At 51.2% G+C, this 14,935-nt stretch overlaps 1 protein-coding gene across 2 annotated transcripts; it reads right to left on the bottom strand.

Annotated features, from left to right (window-relative positions):
- Positions 1-249: 249 nt before the first annotated feature.
- Positions 250-14,802, bottom strand: TIA1 (TIA1 cytotoxic granule associated RNA binding protein). 2 transcript variants are annotated; one of them, XM_068421359.1, is made up of 12 exons: positions 14,610-14,802; positions 10,533-10,629; positions 9,981-10,079; positions 9,407-9,461; positions 7,921-8,008; positions 4,386-4,461; positions 3,386-3,494; positions 3,143-3,238; positions 2,967-3,051; positions 2,085-2,208; positions 1,505-1,644; positions 250-1,256 (listed from the first exon to the last, which is right to left on the bottom strand). In XM_068421359.1, exons 1-12 carry the CDS (start codon positions 14,633-14,635, stop codon positions 1,133-1,135), a joined length of 1,119 nt encoding a protein of 372 aa, XP_068277460.1. In that variant the 5' UTR covers positions 14,636-14,802; the 3' UTR covers positions 250-1,132. The 2 variants fall into 2 exon arrangements, with proteins under 2 accessions (XP_068277460.1, XP_068277461.1); XM_068421360.1 differs by lacking the exons at positions 7,921-8,008; positions 9,407-9,461; positions 9,981-10,079; positions 10,533-10,629; positions 14,610-14,802 and adding an exon at positions 7,078-7,169.
- Positions 14,803-14,935: the final 133 nt, after the last annotated feature.

The following is a 14,935-nucleotide window of genomic DNA, read 5'->3' as shown; positions in this document are numbered from 1 at the left end:
CATTTTTCCAAAGGCTGGTCAAGAGGCAGGACAGAAAAAGTCATTTTTGGCCTCTAAACACTGCAAAAGCCTGGCTGCCTTCCGCTACCCGAGTGAAACGCACTCCCATCACAACCCAGATTATTGGGGGGGAAGTACAATTATTTAAACCCAAGAGAAGATAAAACTTTGTATTCCAGAAGTCCTGGAGTGTATATTTGATATCCACATGCCAAAAATTAAAAGAAAACAAAAGATCTGAGGCATAACTCACGTCAAAAGGACTCGGCGTCCCACCTTTAAATAAGGAAACGTACAAAGGCGGCCAACGGTTGTGCAAAATATTAATTTGCTCAAATATTTTACATAATCAGTACATGTAAATGTAGAAATCGGTAAAAAAAAACCAACCAAACCCACCCAAAACACCACCCCCGGCTGGTTCGTAGGGTTTTGTCACATTTTAGTAACAGGATTTTCGCCGTCCCAGGGTGGGATCCTCGCTGACGAGGGGAGCCGGGCGCCGTCCCCCATTTTCCCCATCGTAAGGCAAAGACGACCCTGCAAAACACGCTGAGATACAACAAAAAATGATGTAAACTAATAATTTATCGTCGCAAAAACCCGGTGTAACAAAAGGGGAGAGACGGAGGCTTTGTACAAGAGGCTCTTTTAAAACAAGACGGTGCAAAGGCTGAAGGCGGCTTCAGGATTCGCACGCTTTTGGCTTCTTATTTTTTGTTTTTTACAACATTTTATAATACATTTTAAATTGTTCGGAATGCAAACTAGAACGGCACGCTGCTTCCGAGGAAAGAAAACCAGACAAAGGTTGACGTTGTGCAATTCGCTGCCCCGATTTTCAGCGGCAGCAGTCCCTGCATTTGCTCTGTGTTTCAAAAACGTGGGTCTTAAGAAACACGGGAAGGAGGAAAAAGAAGGCAAAAGTCGGCAGACATCCAGCATCGCGTTTGGTGGTGGGAGGGGGGGTTGTTTAAACAACGCGGAGGACAATTTCATGATTAAAAAATGCTTTTTTTTGTTGTTTTTTCCTTAAATAAATACATCGTATCTGACGCTTGATCTGATCAATCTCAGTGCTCGACCCAGGCTCCGCGCCGCTCCCGCCGGCCCCCCCCAGCTCCTCTCCTCCTCACGGCGTCTCGAAGCCGGCCACGCGGTACCCGGTTTGGTTGGTGATCACGCTCCCGTTCTGCCCCTGCGGTGGCTGCACGCCGTAGTTGGTGCCCATCCACGCCGCTGAAGACTGCGTCTGACTGTTGGGTTTTTTTTTTGGGGAAAAAAATCAGTTTATTAGGCAAACGTGTCGGTAATGAGGGAGAACTTCACACACAATGGGGATGGCTGAGAGGTGGCTCTCGGCACGGGGTCATACACACGTCCCTCATCCCAAATCTCCACGTAACGAAGGACTAGAATGTCCTGGCAGCCTTTAGGTTGCTACAGACCGGGATTGTCACCTCCCCAGGGGGAAAAAACCGTCAGGCAAAGCCCCAATACTCACTTAAAGCCCTGCTGATTCCACGCCTGCCCGTACATCCCGTAGGCGGGGACCTGCCAGCCGTTGGGGACGTACTGACCGATCTGGGCGCTGCCGTACCACTGGCCCCACTGCCCGTAGGGCGGCGGGTAGCTGATCTGGTTCTGCAAAGGGCAAACACCCGGGCGGTTACGCGGCGCCGGAGAAAGCGGCCATCGACGTCGGACTCGTGAGGCGTCGAGTCCATCTCTGACAGGGGCTTTGGAGCACCCCCTCGCCCCCCCAGTCGACAACACAGTCTCAAACATCCCGCTCCGACCGCCCTCGCGCCAGAGGAGACGTGCCACGGGCCAGGCAGTATCTTGCAAGCTTTCTGCAGAATTTTACACCACGTGTTTTTACATAACGAGATTTTTTATGTCCCAAGGGATTTAAAATCTTTGCCTGCACTCAGAGAAATACCCTCTGATGAAACAAGCCGTAACATAAGGGGACGCGTGCTCCATCGAGTCTCTAATCTGTACGCACAGCGATTTTACAGCCACTTAACGGGTTTCTAGCAAAGACTAATTAGCAAAGTCTTTAGCAAAGGAGAAGCTCTGACCTGCTGGACCGGACTGATCATGTCTGGCGTCTCCTTGCCCCAGTAGCACTTCACCACGTGTCCTTCTATAGTCGTCCCGTTGACGGAAACGATGGCGTGTGCGGCGCTCTCGTGAGAATTAAACCTGTTGAAGGAAAGCCGTGCCGATATAAACGACTCGGTGGGTAACAGCCAGCAGTCACCCCGAGAGAGTCCCCACGAGCTCAGCACAGGTGTGGGCTCTGTTAGAACACCAGCCCGAGCGCAGCAACGTTCCCCCGTCAGCCCCGCGGTGGGCGGCGGGGATCGCCGGGCCACCGGCACTTCACCTGTCTCGGTGTCCTACCCCCCCCAAACGCCTCGGACAGTTCAGCAGCAAGGAGAGCACGTTAATTTACAATTATTTTTTATTATCTGGAGCCTTGTCAACAAAGAGATGAAGATGCTTCTGGAAAAGACTCTCAAACTCGACCGTCTGCCTCAGGAACTCCACCGTGGAATCACGCAAGAGGAACAGACGAGAGCTCTCTTACGATGAAGGGCACTGCACCAGTTCAGACTGGGAGAAGGGGTTTTTCCTCCTCCTGCCAAACTCCCTCCCCAGACCACCAGGCTGCTGTAAAGCATCCTCTCCAGTCCAGCATACGCCCACCTGTGCTCCGCCGACACCAAAAGCATCGTTCTTATTAAATTCATAGAATCATCGAATGGTTTGGGTTGGAAAGGACCTTAAAGATCATCCAGTTCCAACTGCCCGAGAGGGCAGGGACACCTTCCACCAGCCCAGGTTGCTCCCAGCCCCATCCAACCTGGCCTTAAACACTGCCAGGGAGGGGGCAGCCACAGCTTCTCTGGGCAACCTGGGCCAGTGTCCATCGAGACGCGAACGGCACGCCAGCCTACCGTACAAAGGAGTAGCCTTTGTCTGGGAACACTCGGATTTCCATGATCTGCCCGAAGGGAGAGAAGGTCTGGCGCATCAGCTGTTCTGGAGCAGGAAGAAACAAGAGCAGCAAAATGAGGCGACTGCGGCGTTATGCGGAGCCGTTCGACGCGACGGCGGTTTGAAGCCACGATACCTGTCAGTCCTGACGTAACGCCCCCGCAGTACACGGTGCAGTTGCTCGGGCTGGACTGATTGACCACGTCGTCGTAAGACAGTTGTTTGGTGTTCGCTTAAAGAGAGATTTTACAGAGCTTTTCAGTGCACCGGGGACACGCTACGGAGAAATTCTAATCCCGCCCACGCTCCCCACGGCTCGCCCTTTGCTCTTCCTCCTCACGCGTGAGGTTTGCAAAGATGCAAATCATTAAGAACCTACATTCGTATGTGCTCTTTGGAGCCGGGGGTTTTCTCGTCGCCCAGTTCGTTCTGATTTGCCTCCCACCGAGCCACTGGCCGCCCATCTGCTGGATCGCGTTCTCCGCGTCCTGTCCACGAGAGGGAGGGAAGAACAACCCGCCGGCGGCGCCTCTTCCTTTTGCGACAGAGCCAAACGAACGGCAGCGCCGCGCACCCACCCTGTCTGACCCTTGCCGTGTGCCAAAAGAAACCCTGCTTCAAAAGGAGGGGCTTTAGGCAGGGTGAAGGACACTGTTAGACCTTGTCGAGTGCATCTGAGACCCTCTTGATACACATCAGATGTACTGTCACTCTGTCACTGTGTCACTCTGCACACCTCTTATTTGGATGTCACTTAGAATCACAGACTGGTTTGGGTTGGAGGGACCTTAAAGCCCATCCAGTTCCAACCCCCTGCCATGGGCAGGGACACCTTCCACCAGCCCAGGCTGCTCCAAGCCCCATCCAACCTGGCCTTGAACACTGCCAGGGAGGGGGCAGCCACAGCTGCTCTGGGCAACCTGGGCCAGGGTCTCACCACCCTCACAGCAAAGAATTTCTTCCTCAGATCTCATCTCAGTCTCCCCTCTTTCAGTTTAAAACTGTCCCCCCTCGTCCTGTCACTCTGTACCCTTGTAAAAAGCCCCTCTCCAGCTTTCCTGTAGCCCCTTCAGGCACTGGAAGGTGCTAGAAGGTCTCCTCGGAGCCTTCTCTTCTCCAGGCTGAACAGCCCCAGCTCTCTCAGCCTGTCTCCAGAGCAGAGGGGCTCCAGCCCTCGGAGCATCTCCGTGGCCTCCTCTGGACTCGCTCCAACAGCTCCGTGTCCTTGTGTTGGGGGCCCCAGAGCTGGACACAGCACTGCAGGGGGGTCTCCCGAGAGCGGAGTAAAGGGGCAACTTGGCACGTGCTTGGCAAACCGCAGCCGGACAAAAAATCACCGTCTGCTTTTCCGTGGCGCTCCAGACCGGGCCGCAGCTTACCCATTTGTTGAAGAAGGAAACGAAGCCGTATCCTTTCGACTTCCCCGTCGCCATGTCCTTAACCACACGCGCGTCTCTACAAAGCAGAAACGAGAGGCAGCTCAGCGCCGCCGAAGGGCGACCGCGCCAGAACCACAACTCGAGTCGCACCTACAGCTTATTTCTCACATTTCGCCTTCACTAACGTCAACTGTTTATTGCACCAGCGACACAGTCAAAGCAAAAGGCTTCTTTTTCTAAACAGAACTTTACTAATGCTTTGCCAGGTAGTAGCAAAATTAAACTTAATTGTGTAAACATGCAAATCAATAGCTTCTCTAACGAACGTAACAGTTGGCTCCCGCTTCAAAACGCTTTTACAGACTGTTAAGACACAAAGCATGGTCAAAGCAGCTATTCAAAAGAATCACTTAAGGCACGTAGCTGACTAACCTTAGCTGAATGGCTCTCTTGAACCATGCAATTTTTATAAACCAACACATTCTACCTACTCATTCGAAATATTAAATAGAAAAAAATGAAAAAAAGAAGATAAGAATTAAAAGGCATACGTCGCCTGTTAACCGAATTCTTTAATTTTCTCGGGTCAATTCGTTACCCCCTTTTTGGGCTGTGGGCAGCTGTAAATTTTGAGAGATTGACATTTTCAGAAGTTATTGAAGAAAATAAAAACACCGACAACATTCGCGTCTTAAAACTACATATCACACATCATTTAAACTGCATTTGTACAACAGCAATCATACAGGACTGACTGGAAACTACAAGATATTAAAAAAAAAGAGCAAAAAAAATTGAGAAAAGTAAATAAGAAAACTACAACGTTTGTCCACTGTGAACTGTAGCTTGTAGTTAGCCATGGCAATTCTGTCCATTCTTCAGAGACACTCTGCAAAATAACCAGAGCCCTATTATTTGAGATGGAGTTAAAAAGGAGAACGCAGCTACAAGAGCCAAACCCCACTCGTGGACACGCTTCTACAGCGTTTCTCAGGCAATTTGTGTACAAGAGGGTCGAGGTGCTCTTGCATACAGGCCACCCTCTCCTCCCCTCCTCTGCCCCCACACAGACAGGCATGAAAAAGAACAGAAACAGCAACAGAAAAGCAGTCAGAAAGTCATGCAGTGTCACTTAGGGCTCTATAAAAGAATAAGAGTCAGAGAAACTGGTGTTAACGTGGGCACAACACTCAGCATTCCCAGAAAAGTCACGATGAAGAGGTGTTTTTTTTAAGCTTGGGGTTTTTTTAAGCCTGAGGAACGGCAAACGCTGCAGCGTGAGCCTAATTCTGGTGTACATTAGCCCTGGCACCATCGCCGAAGGCCCCCCCTGGAAAATCCCTCTCCCAAAGCTCCAGCAGAAATGTTATTTCTTTCCTCTTTGTGAGACCCACCCCCCTTCCCCCTTTTTTTTCTTTCCCCCTCCCTGGGTTAGGTCACAATTTGGGTCACAAATTGCCTGAGAAGAGCCACTTTGGGAAGCTTAGATGGGTTTGCTCTGCAAAGCCTAGAGAGGGAGGGGGGGAAAAACTCATCTCTACTTACCCTCAACTGAAAACTTTGAAAATAAAGACTTGAGAACAAGTGAAAAACATGCGTACGGCAAGCAGGAAAGGAGACCACAATGACAGTGTGCTTTTACAGTGATTAAAAAATCCAGATGCAAAGAATTACCGACATTTCTGACACGCTAATCATGCAGTAGTTCAACCTCGGTGTCATTAAATAAAACCAACAATGTTTTTAAAAAAAAATAATAATGGGGAAATATTCCATTAGCACCCCGTTTCCAGAAACTAGTCACTGATGAAGAGCAGGTAAAGTCAAGCAACTTCTTCTTTCGACCACTGAAGACAGTAGCAATATTTTTTCAGGTTTAATTTTAACAAGTAGAAAATCAAGGAGGTCCCTTCGCCTTGATTTAACCCCTCACTTTTGGAACAAGAGTTCAACGGAGTCAATACAGGGACAATTCCTAATCTACTGCTTTTGTGGGAGGGAAATACTTGAGTTTGGTTTGGGAGGGTCTGTTTGAGCCAGGGCAAGCTGCGACTTTTCCCTCTGTTAGCTCTACAGCCGCGTGCCGAGCGCCCCAAAAGCCAGAGCACCGCTCTCCCCTCACCACCACCATGCAGCAACAGCTCTGGGTCCAAAAAGCTCTTCTAGAAAAGATGGGACGACGGGCACGGCCCCAGAGATACGGACCACGGACCGATGTTCACTGTCATTTTACACTCTGACATTCAGGTGTTACTTTTTGCTTCAGGCTCGGGGGGGTGCGGTTTTTTGGGGATTGTTTGTTAAAGGCGACCGTCCATGGAACTGTCACCTCAGACACCCAGCGCTGACTCGGTTTGGGGAAACCCCTTCAAGGCTCCCTCGCCAACACGGCCACCTACTACTGCCTCCCTTTCGCACTCGTTCCAGCAGTTCAGCTCTACGTTAGAGTCCCTCATCCCTTCCATCCAGACCACGTTTGGCCAGAGGATAAGCTGACTCGCCTTAGGAGTCCGACCCTCTGCACGTCCTGGATGACCATTACAAAAGATGCAGTCGAGCATTGTTGTCTGAAGCGAGTCACATTCAGATCACATTTTTTTTAAACCTTATTGTAAGAGGAAATCAAGCTAGCATTAAAAGAGTAATACACTGGGCTCTGAGGGGGAAAAAAACAAACGAAAAACAAACTTACTTCAATTAAATGCTTCACTACCCAACACTCCAAAGCACTCTATGTTCTCTTACATCACCATCAAGAAACTTCAATGTCCAGTACAGACAACACTACAAGGAAAATTAATGGTTTACGTTTGGAGGATGGAGTGAACGAACCGCTCCTGACTCTGCTACACCCTGAGTAGGACAAACGGAGACCTGCGAGCACCGTTTGTAACACATCCACTCGTTACACCATCGCTCTGCACCGCTGGGACGAGGGCAACTCCTTGCCCTGAGAAGCCCCGTGGTTTTGGCTGAGCCCTTTGGGTCGAGGGCTGACGCTGACCCAGCACCAAACGCTTCTCAGGCCGCTCTAGCTGCAGCCACAGGGTGCCGCAACGAGTCTTGTGCTAAAAAAGGTTTTGTGGGAAATGGGAATTTAACTGCAAAACAACACGGGCTGCCTGTGGCCGGCATGCCACGGCTAACCAAAAATCCACAGCCTCTCAGGATGGGAACGTGCAAACGGACTCGGTCACAAACTGTACAGCGTGGTGGCGATCTGATCGCTGAGAGGGCCAGGGAAATGCAAACCCTGGGGGTCAGGAGTCATTTTTTTTCCAGCGTTGCTTTGCCAAACGAGGCAAGGAGTATAAAACCAAAGCTTTCCTTTTCTAGGAAAGCAGAACTAGTAGGAAGGAATCGGGTCACACATCCCTGCTTACTGCCTGACCGTTGAGACTTGAGTCGCTGTACGAGCAGATGACTGTACCTTCCTGCACTGCCATAACTCTCCTTTTTTTACTTACTGAAACATAAGGCTGCCTCCATTTAGGAGAGATAACTTTAAGTTGATTTGCCCAAGGAAATTACTTACGATATTCTTCCGAACGGCGCAAAAGCTGCTTTTATATCTTCAGTTGTGATTTCTGGACTGAGGTCTCCGACAAAGACGTGGAAATGGTCTTTTGGGGAAAAAAGAGAAAAAAGGATCTTAATGTTCGAAGGTGACCCCTGAACACGCACGCACACACGCACACAGAGCATGGCAACCTCACGGAGCATGGCTTTCCAGCTGTTATGAAAATCTACATGAACACTAGATGTGATCACCTGAAACATGAAGGGTCTGGAGGGTCTGACCTCCGAGGAACGGCTGAGGGAGCTGGGGGTGTTTAGCCTGGAGAAGAGGAGGCTCCGAGGTGACCTTAGTGCAGTCTACAACTACCTGAAGGGAGGTTGTAGCACATTGGGAGTCGCCCTCTTCTCCCAGGCAACCAGCGACAGGACAAGAGGACACAGCCTCAAGCTGCGCCAGGGGAGGTTCAGGTTGGACATTAGGAAGCATTTCTTCTCAGCAAGGGCCATTAGTCATTGGAAGGGGCTGCCCAGGGAGGTGGTGGAGTCACCATCTCTGGAGGGGTTTAAGACAAGCCTGGACATGGCCCTTAGTGCCCTGGTCTAGTTGACATGGTGGTGTCAGGGCAATGGTTGGACTCGATGATCCCTGAGGGCTCTGCCAACCTCAGTGATTCTGATTCTGTGATCTAGCAGTTTCCAAAAATGCAGGATAACACTTGTTCTAGAGTGGGACGTGTTTTGAACCTAGCCACGATGTCCTTAACACCACAGGTTGTGAAGAACAAATAAACAGTTTGCTGTTAAAGAATTTGAGTTCCCAAAAGCCAACGGTTTTGGTTGCCCAGCCAATACACCATGTGAATCCAGGTGAATTCAGTGTGTGTGAATCCGGGTGCAAGTGAACTAAGACTGAAGGCAACAGAATGGAAACAGTAACCCCTTCAATTTATATCAGAGCCATAAAAAACACGCAAAGAGAAACAAAAGTCCTGTATCTAAGGAGTTTTCCACAATAGGTACTGCCGAGGAGCCTGTCTGCAGGGGCGGTCTCACAGGGAGCCAACTATTCTGCCTCGACAGCAGCGGACAAGGGGGTTTGGGGTTTTTGTTTTCAATTTCACTCGTGACAAACAGCTGGACGTTACCACCAGAACTCAAGAGCAGACACTAGATCACTTTCTGATGCCACAGGGAAATGAAAGGGAATTCTTTCCATAAAAAATAAATTCATAATGAACAAAACCCCTTCAGGTGGTTAGCGAATACCCTTGAGATTTCATTTTAGAAGATACAATTACCTTGCGAACGCTGTGTGCTGACAACGGTACTACCTGATGACAAAGATTAGATTTGTTCTTCAGTTCATTAACACAAACACATTAAATCATACCTTAGGATTACGATCAAAACATCACTGCGTACAACTGTACGACGCTCACTGTTCATGTTTAAAAACTACTCGTACAAACCAAACGCACATTCGAAGCACGAGCGACACTTACTGCTGGTATCTTTCTTCTGGCTGCTGGGGGTCGTCGCCCAGTTCACTTTGACCTCCTGCAAACGTCAGTCGCTCACGTTAGATCAAGCAAACTGAGCTCAGATACCTCCAGCGCGTCATTCTGACGCTACAGGGGCGCCAGACGTGCAAGTCTGGGGTGAGAGCTCAAGTTTAAGACACGTTTCTCGGGTTTGTTCTTCCAAACTGCGTTTGAAAGAACTGGTTAAGAGCAAAGATGGGAAACAGACCTGGTCTGGGAGTTTGATTAGGTTGGGTGGGCATTTTTGCAGGGGTGAGAAGGGAGGGACATTGTCCTGATTGGGCTGGCAGAGTTAAAACCCTCACTACGCCCGCTGTCTCTGAGCCCTCCCCGGTTCTACATCCCCACCTCCCTCTGCATCCTTCCTACAACCCTCTGAACAGCTCTTCTCAGCCGTGTCACGCTAAGACCTCCGTCCAAACGAAGTGCCTGACATTTGCAGCGTATCCACTTCGTCTCAGGTGATATTTCACCCGCGTGATCTCAGATAGCCTCACTGCCACCTCCAGCTCACCCTGTAGACATGACAGCTTACCTTACCCATTATCTTCCGGCCATTCATAGCAGCCAGGGCTGCAGCCGCGTGCCGGTGCTCATAGAACTCCACAAAACAGTACGGATCATTGCCAGCTGTCTGATAAAGGAAACAAACAAGGGATTATTGATGCAAACCCCTGCAAAAACCCTCACTGTTAGACTCAGCTCTTTATTCGTTACACCTAAATGTCTCAAAATGCGTGGGCTTTTTTACTCCACGCTCTACTCTACCTGAACAATGCTCCAGGAGGTTCCAGTTGTGCTTTAAAAAGGTAAAAGTATGGCAAAGAAGAGCTTTTCAAATCTCAGCTACGACACCCACATATATATTAACCTGTTCACTCCTTCCACCCATCCTTAAGTTTAACGTCAGAAATGAGCCAAAAATGATGCCCAAAGTACATGACTCTGATCTCCAGCCTTATTACATCTACATACATTACATTTAACGTGGCCAGGCCACATTCCCAGTGGAATTCTGAAACACGCCAGGACGGCCCAAAGCCATTAGCGAGGAGAAACATGAAAATCACCCGGTGAAGGCTCTTACATCCATTATCATTTTGCAGTTTTTGCATGGTCCGATCTGGCTGAACAGCTGGAGGATCAGAGCTTCGGTCACGTCTCTTGACAGGTTTCCCACGTATCTGCAGGATCAAACACAAAGTCAGAAGCCATCCTGACGCTCCAGTCTCTCGGTGGTAACGGAGCAAACACGGCTCAAAGTTACTCCCCGCAGCCAGCGTTCGCCCAACACCATTTCCCCAGCTGCCCAACTAGCTCAGCCCGGCGTTTTGCAAGCACGTTACACAATATTTAGTCAGTTCCTTTTAATAAAGGACTCATCATCTGAAAGCATTACAGCTGCCCGAAACAACCGAGGTGCTCAAGTGTGGGCATCCCCCCCGTCCTCCTCCATGTGAAAGGATCAGCCCCCTCAAGCACAAACAACTCGAACCCCTGCTCTGCTTTGGGATTTTGGCATTCTCAGCGACGAAGATCGTCCTCGATCCACAGGTGGGTTGTTTGTTGTTGTTGTTAAGCCCGAGTCACGGGATTTTTAAAAAAAGCACCCAGAGAAACCTCAGCTCCAAAGGTGTGGCAGCACCTTTCCGCAAAGGAACATCACGTGGCAAACCGTGGCCTCTGCAACGAGAACCGCAGCCGCATCGCGCCGCTCAAACCACGGCCATAAATCAGCAACCCTCCCTGTCTCGGCGCAAGAGTTGCAAAGATGTTGTGAGAAAACAACGAGGCGGCAAAACCAGCGACTTCTTGAGCTGCTTCTGTGGACACGAGGCTGCGAACAGCCTCCCTGAAGGGATGGATGCACTCCAGCGTTTGGTTTAGCAGGGGAGAGAACGGGGGAACAAGACACACGGCCTCTGTGTTTCTGTCGGAAAGGACCCAGCAAGCTTGGTATGAATAATCTGAGCAACTATTTTAGGTAGGGACCAGAATCGTACTCCTTTGTAAAACCAGCACGTGCTTCACCACACTCAGATGGTCACAGGCATCCCGAGTAATTCCTGCACTTCTGACAAGGTTTCCTTAAAGAGAGGAGGGTTTAGTGCACCTCCATTAAGGCAATTAACTTTGTTAACACCAGGACACAGAATCACTGAGGTTGGAAGAGCCCTCTGGGCTCCTCGAGTCCAACCATTGCCCTGACACCACCATGGCAACTAGACCAGGGCACTAAGTGCCATGTCCAGTCTTGTCTTAAACCCCTCCAGAGATGGTGACTCCACCACCAGGATGTTCTACCCCGCATCAAATTCAACCAAGAGTCACAACTAGCGAGACTTCTTTTTCTCTCTCTGTTTTTTTAATATTATCATCGTTTGGGTAATGAATAAGCCAAAGCACTAAAGCGATGAGGCTCTCACGTCACCTCCGAGGTCTAAGTTTATTAACAGCTTATTTGTAACCGAAAGGTTCCTAGGCAGGGTGTCCACACCCTCACCTTTGCACTCACGCTGGATTTTCACCCCGATAATCGGGCAGGCACCTCCTAAAGCATTCCCTACCTTAAGACTAGATTTAGCCAGAAAAAGCAGGATTTAGGGAAGCGATCTCCAACATTCCCGTGACTTTTCAAAATGCATCCTCGAAGGATCAATTGCAGCAACATATACCTGTACATACACATACAGAGTACGTGTAATTGTGTGCTAGACGCTGACCTGCTTGCTTCTGCACTAAGGTAACACCAGATCTCGGCTCTTCGTGCACAGACATGGTGAAGAGCACCATCCCCCCTGTTATTTTCTCCCCGTGCCACACTCGAGCTGTCTGACTATCCCAACCTTTCCCCAGTCTCGCTGCAGCTCTGTTTCCGCGTAGCTGGCACACGAGCAGGGTCCAGCGCGCCCGGACCTTGTCCTGCACCAGTTATGCAAGAAATAACCAAGTGCCGAGGTGACCCTGCTAACACAGAAGAGCTCTCCTGCGTGACAGCTCTGTCGCCTCATGCACTTTTCCCATCCCTCTATTTCCTGCTAATTGGATTCTCCTTAATGAGTCGGTCGATGCTGCTTTGCAGATGGACTATACTACACAAGGCAAACTCTGCAGACATTTATTCACTGCACGTTGATCAGCACACGGCTTCTCGAGAAGTCCTGCCAGACTACGGGGTGTTAGCGCTTGGCATCTTTTTAGACACACAAAGTAAACGAGAAGTACACATACTCCACAGGCGTCTACGCACTTACATGAGAACTACAAACAGGAGGTCTTTGTAAATTCAAACACACCGTCTGCCTTGTAACCGTTCTTCACATTTATAATCTCTGCCGTTGAAGAGTGGCTTTCAAGGAAGGTCACCAGCCACGTGAAAGCGAGCTGCCTATCCAGGAAATCATTTACATAAGTAATACAGCTCCCAACACGCTTCGAAACGCCAAGGCTCTGACACCCGCCTTCAAAGAAACGGGTTATGTGGAAACAGCAAAAGCCAAGAAGTTACGTCCGATGACGTCTGGAATCTCTTCCAGAAAAACAACTTCAATGTGCTACGGGAACTAAAGAAAAAGGCACACGGGTCGCAGACCGCTTTGGTGGCCCCTCGTGACACCTTGAGACAATGCAACCGAGGAGGGAGCCCCGTAACTCACATCCAGACAGTCAAATATTTAACACACACTTCAGACCCCAGCTGGAAAGAGATGACTTCTAGCTGTCTTGTCTTCCTTCAAGCTGCTCGTTCTAAACCAAATCTGTGAAATTCAGCTCGTGACAATCCTCCGTATGACTCGAGACATTCAGAGACCTACCGCGCTCCGCGTGTTGCTCAACAGTCAGCTCTGCAGCTCACAAACCAGCCGTGTTTGTGCGACGAGCCGCACGTGCTCACGGACAGACAATTCATTCCCTCGAGCGTACACCGAGACCACTAAACCCCAGACAACTATTTCATTGGGATGGGGCAGCAGGGGGGGAAAACATTTTTCTAAATAAATAAGCAAACATGCCAACAGGTCTGCCCCATGTTTGCAAACACCAAGAATAGATCCAAAAACGCACGCACGAGAAAGACAACGGGGTGGTATAGAGGGAGGCAGAGAGCGTGTTTACTGCTCGGGAAAGCCTGGACTGAGGAGCTGGCAAAAGTCACGTCAGAGTCTTGTTTCCCTGCACTCCCTCAGCCAAGTCATTTATCAACACCTCGGGGTAGGTGCAGCCCTCGTCCAAGGGCAAAACTTTCCCCTCGCCTTGGAAGGATTCCCTCTCCCTCCTGTCTTTCCTCCCCTCAACTGACACTGATCAAAGCTCACGCAGAGGTGGAATAGAAAGACCAGAGCCTGTGATTTCCCTGATCTAAACGAGGGAAACCGCTCCGGGTGTCGCCTGACAGAGAAAAGGAGAGAAAGGCACAACCGAGACGCGCACAGGAGCTCTCCTGTGCCTTTCAGGAGCAACAGCCGACCCAAAGTCCAAACCCCTCTTGACAGCGGCGGGTGCCAGCTGCCTGACACCGCCAGCAGAGCTGCTTGTAATTAAAGGAGCCCCATTTGTGATTTTAACGAGGCGAGGAGCTGCCCTACAGCTACGATTACTTCCTCGGGAAAATAACAGGCTTGCAGCGTGCTTTAGACACTTGGACAAGCGCCGATTTCAAGGGAACCCCCCGGTTTATTTCCATCGAGCTGTTGAACATGGCAGGGGGGCTCCAGCTGTGTGGGGCAGCCCCCCCCCCTCCCCGTGAGCTAAAATAACCCAGAGATGGCAAAATTTAGCCAGATGCTCGCGAAAACGTACAGGGAGAAAGTACGGGGCGGGGTGGGGGGGGGTGTACATGTTCCCAGCGCCCTTCCCTCCAGATGTGAGCTGGAGAGGGCCGAGAGGAAGCCCCGGGCTGGGCGGAGTGTGGGGGGAAGCCGGTGACCACCACCGGGCAGCAAGGCAGGGGCCGGGCGGAGGGGCTGGGCCCGGGTGTCCCGCAGCCCCGCGGCGGGCGGGGAGCGTCCCCCGTGGCACTGAAAGCGGCTGAGGGGCCGGGGCAGCCGCCGCCGAGGCCCGATGGCGCCGGCCGGGGCCTGAGGGACGGTGCGTGAGGGGAGCCCGGGCCGCCCCTCCCCGCGGAGCCGGGAACAATAGGCGGTCTCGCCCCCTCCCCACTCACAGGGTCTTGGGCATTTCATCCTCCATGACGGTGGTGGTTGTGGTGATGCCGCCGCCCCCGCCCCGCCCCGGCTCCTCACGCCGAGCCGGCCCCCGCGGCCCCGTCAGCGCCTGGGCAGCCCGAGCGCCGCCGGCCCCGCCGAGCCCGAGCGGCGGACGATCCCCCCAGCGGTCCCGGGCAAGATGGCGGGTGGCGGGCGAAGGGGCCCGGCCGGCCGAAAGGGGGCGGTCAGGCGCATGCGCGCCCGGGAGGAACCGCGCCGCTGCCGGACGCGCCTTCCCGCGCCGCCGCCGCTCCCGCGCATGCGTCCCGTCACTGGCCCCCGC

Source organism: Nyctibius grandis, chromosome 33 (genome assembly GCF_013368605.1).
Source record: "Nyctibius grandis isolate bNycGra1 chromosome 33, bNycGra1.pri, whole genome shotgun sequence".
Lineage (NCBI taxonomy): Eukaryota > Metazoa > Chordata > Aves > Nyctibiiformes > Nyctibiidae > Nyctibius > Nyctibius grandis.
Note: the sequence above shows the minus strand (reverse complement) of the source record. Positions and strands in the feature narration are given on the sequence as shown.